The sequence below is a fragment of the Zea mays genome, chromosome 8 (genome assembly GCF_902167145.1).
Source record: "Zea mays cultivar B73 chromosome 8, Zm-B73-REFERENCE-NAM-5.0, whole genome shotgun sequence".
In the NCBI taxonomy this organism is placed as follows: domain Eukaryota; kingdom Viridiplantae; phylum Streptophyta; class Magnoliopsida; order Poales; family Poaceae; genus Zea; species Zea mays.
In genome coordinates this window covers 49,082,187-49,086,592 of record NC_050103.1, presented here as the reverse complement: position 1 = coordinate 49,086,592, position 4,406 = coordinate 49,082,187, and the positions used below count along the sequence as shown (strand labels likewise).

General features: G+C 45.6%; 1 protein-coding gene across 1 annotated transcript; it reads left to right on the top strand.

Moving 5' to 3' along the window:
- The first annotated feature begins 1,276 nt into the window (after positions 1-1,276).
- On the top strand, positions 1,277-3,923 carry LOC103635171 (uncharacterized). Its single transcript, XM_020542874.1, has 2 exons — positions 1,277-3,129; positions 3,240-3,923. The coding sequence occupies exons 1-2, from the start codon at positions 1,315-1,317 to the stop codon at positions 3,510-3,512; spliced, it is 2,088 nt and encodes a 695-aa protein (XP_020398463.1). The 5' UTR covers positions 1,277-1,314; the 3' UTR covers positions 3,513-3,923.
- Positions 3,924-4,406: the final 483 nt, after the last annotated feature.

Sequence of the window (4,406 nt, the reverse complement as noted above, 5' to 3'; positions counted from 1 at the left end):
GTGTGTAGCATCATGAATCTTGTCTTCTGGCTCTTGCATCTGTCTGAAGGCCTTAGCAAATATGATATCCGCTGCACTGCCTGTATCAACCAGAACATTATGGACAAGAAATCCCTTGATGACACAAGATATGACCATAGCATCATTGTGAGGGTAATCTTTGAGCTGAAGGTCCTCCTGTGAGAAGGTGATTGGGATGTGGGACCATTTAGACTTGATGAAGGGTCCCTGCACCCCAACATGTTGCACCCTTCTTTGTGCTTCCTTCTTCTGCTTCTTGTTAGCCGGCTCTAAGCTTGAACCGCCTGTTATCGAGAGCACCATCATCTTCGTAGCCGAAGGTGCTACGACTTGGTTGTTAAACGAAGCCATCAGCTCAAAAGTGGAAGTGAGTTCACTGGAGGTGGGCGCCAATGTTGGGGACTTGTTCTCAAATGCTATGAATTAAGAACAAGGCAACCATTGTTTAAAAGGCGTCGCCTAGGCGTCCAGGCGACGAATTTGTCTAGGCGTCCGCGCCGCCCAGGTCACATTGAATATGGCGTCCGCCTAGGCGCGGTAGGCGTCTCGGCGATGCCTTTCTCCCTCTGGGCGATGCCTTAGCCTAGGGGTTGCATTGGGCTAGGGTTTGCACTGCGCGTTTTGGGCTTTCCTGTGCGCGCTCTCTCCCCTGCGTGGCAAATTTCAGCGCCCTGCGTGCGGCAAATTTCGCGCGCGGCAAATCTCCCTGCGCGCTCTCTCTCGCGCGCGCTCTCCCTCTCCCTGCGCGCGCTCGCGGCTGCTGCTCTGGGCGCGCGGCTACTCTTCCCTGCACGCGCTCTCTCCCCTGCGCGCGGCTCCCTTTGCTCCCTACGCGCGGCTGCTGCTCCCTGGCCGCGCACGCTCACGACTTCTGTGGTAGCAGCTGTTGCCTGCTGGTAAGTCCTACTCCCCGCGTTTCTCATCTGGTCATCCCCTACTCCCCGCTTCCCTTGTTTTCTCATCCCCTGCTTCCCCTGTTTTCAGACTGTGCAGCGACTGCAGCGACAAGCGACAAGCCGTAGCCGACAACATAATGTCTTCTCGAAATGAAGCTCCATCTTCTGTGGCTGGTGAGTACGACCCGAAGAGCGATCCTACCCGGAAGCCACGAAAGTCTACAGATCCAGGGTGGAAGTATGGATTTTGGCCAGATCTTCAAAATAAAGATAAGGTGGAATGCACCCTATGTGGTCAGGTTGTTAGTGGAGGGATAAAGAGGTTAAAGCAACATTGGCAGGGGCATATGGAGATGCAAAGTTATGTCCCAAGGCTAGCAGTGGAATAAGGAAGGAGATGACAAGTTATTTGGAGGCAAACAAGAGAAAAAGACCAATGTTTCTAGATGAAGATGAAGAAGATGATGAAGTGGTGGAGGTGGCAGCAGCAGATGGGGCGAATGATACATCTGCTGTGGAGTCTCAAGCATCCAAAGTGCAGCCTAGTTCTGGTACAGCAGCCAAAAAAAGACAATCGACCTTGCAATTTAAGGCAAACAGTAAAGCACAGCCAAAGACAGCCAAGTCCGTAGTTGAGATGTTGCGAAGAACACCAGAGGAGGTGGTGGATGAGAGACTTTCAGGCTCTTATCAGCCCACAATCTTGGCTAGTGCAAAAAGTAAGGAGGACAAACACTATGTGGACATGCAGTGGGCTTTGTTCTTCTATGAGTGTGGTGTACCTTTCAATGCCGCAGCAGCTAGGCAGTTTCAGATTGCAATTGAGGCCACAACACAGTTTGGTTCAGGGTATAAGCCTCCAACACCTTACCAACTAGGTGAGCCATTGCTACAAGATGCTGTGAAGTCAACAAATACAATGAGGGAGGAACATGAGCGTGCATGGAAACACTATGGTTGCACACTCATGTCTGATGGATGGTCTGATAGGAGGGGACGTCATCTTATTAACTTCTTAGTGAACAGCCCAGAGGGTACTTACTTTTTAGAGTCCGTTGATGCATCAAGTGAAGTACATGATGCATACATGCTTGCTGATTTGCTAGAGAAAAAAGTTGATGAGATTGGGAGAGACAAGGTTGTACAAGTTGTTACTGATAATGGTGCAAATTACAAAGCTGCAGGCAAGCTTCTAATGGAGAGGATTCCTACTTTATTTTGGAGTCCATGTGCTGCACATTGCTTGGACCTAATGTTGGAGGACATAGGAAACTTGAAGGAATTCAAGAAACCAATTGCACGTGCAAGGCGTGTGACAACTTTCATATACCGACACGGGAGAATTCTTGCTGCCATGAGAGAGAAAACTGGTGGGGCTGATCTTGTGAGGCCTGCTGCCACTCGTTTTGCTACTTCCTTTCTCACATTGAAGAGCTTGTACAAGCACAAGGATGCTTTGAAGGCTTTATTTGCAAGCACAGCTTGGACTGATAACAGATTGTCAAAGACTAGTGCTGGATTGGATGTGTATAACATTGTCTTCTCCACACAGTTTTGGAATTCAGTAGAAGATTGCCTTAGAGCTTCAGGACCACTACTTATTGTACTTAGGGTGGTAGATGGAGATGAGAGGCCAGCTATGCCAGAGGTCCAAGCATTGATGAAATGTGCAAAGGAAAAGATCAATCAAAGCTTTGCTGTCCAAAGCAAGAAGACTTTACTCAAGAAAATCATAACTATAATTGAACGACGTTGGGAGAAACAAATGGATCACCCATTGTATGGGGCTGCAATGTATTTGAACCCAGAAAAGCTGCATCCTCTCATAAGAAATGATGATGATGCTACTGTTGGTCAGCTAAGAGGTTGCTTTCTTGATGTGCTTGCAAGAATGGTAGATGATGAGGAAACTAGAGACAAGATCAATTCTCAAGCAATGGATTACGAGTTTCTTAGAGGAGCAGCTTTTTCAAATAAGATGGCCAAAGATAACCTACAAACTATGACCCCGCGTAAGTGTTTATGGCTGTTACTAGTTTACTACATACTAGTTGTTGCTAGTAGCTTGCTAAATTGTTGTGATGTTATTGCAGTTGAGTGGTGGCGTTCGTATGGTGGTCGTGCTATTGTGTTACAGAGATCTGCTAGACGTTTGGTGAGTCTTTGTGCGTCTTCATCAGGATGTGAACGCAATTGGAGTACCTTTGAATTTGTAAGTTATTATGTGTGCCTCCTCAAGTCCTCATCCACCTACTTGGCTACTTTTGTATCCAATATTTCAAGATTAAATGACCAAGTGTTTTCTCTTTTCTTATTTTGTAGATCCATACAAAGAAAACAAACCGATTGTTGCATAAGAGGTTGAATTCTATTGTCTTCATTTCCTACAACAGAAAGATGAAAGCTAGGTTCCAAAAACTACGCCAGAAGAAGGGGAAAAACTTTGATCCATTGGTTCATGAGGACTTCAACTGGGACAATGAGTGGGCTGATTCTTTGCATGTAGTCCCTGAAGGTGGGCGTGGGTGTGAGTGTGACCTTACATGGGACCTTGTGGATAATGCCATTGGAGCATCGCAAGCACTTCGTGGCTGAAACTTACCAAGAAGGGCCCATAATGTGTATTCAAGAAGAAATTCTGTTGCTGCACAAAACATGTCAGAGGCTGAAGAGGAAGATGAAGATGAAGATGTTCCACATGACGATGCAGAAATCACAGATTGTGAAGATGAATCTAATGGTGGCAATGATGGTGAAGAAGGGGAGGCACCCAATATCCCAGGAGAGTTTGACGATGATTTTTGAGCGACGGGAGACAGGGAGAGTAGCTATTGCTAGATTGCATTAGCATATTTGCTGCATTACTAACTACAGCTAGTTACTATTAATTATGCCATTACAAACTATCTATGTGGCTATTTCAGATTTGGACATTTGGTATTGTGTTGTTTTAAATTTTGTGACTTGCTATTGTTCCTTTAGAAACTACTTTGTGGCTATTTCATATGCATTATTATGCTATTGTGAATTTGTGATGATTTCTATTTTATGAGCTGTAACAGCTGTTTGGTTGCTTGGTATTTTGTAACAGCTGTTTGTAACAGCTACTAAGGCATCGCCTAGGCGCCTGCCTAAGTCGCCTAGGCGGTCAGGCGGTGACTGGGCGGCTAGTTCCGCTTCGCCGCCTTTTAAACCATGAAGGCAACACAAAAACGAGGTTGGTGGTTAATGCCCTTCGTCCTTCGAAGCATTATTTCCCTTAGGATATAACGATCTTCGGATGAAGGTCATGAAGGACGTACCTTCATCATCGCGTTATATATATTAATGAAAGACGAAGCATATGAGACATGAGAAATAGAATGAATAATCATACGACATTGTTAATATATCTTTATTATATCATCATGGATGAATAAAAACAATATTGAAGCTACATGAATACCTTCGGTTTGATAGAAGGCAAAGAGTCCAAGCGTGACGCACGAG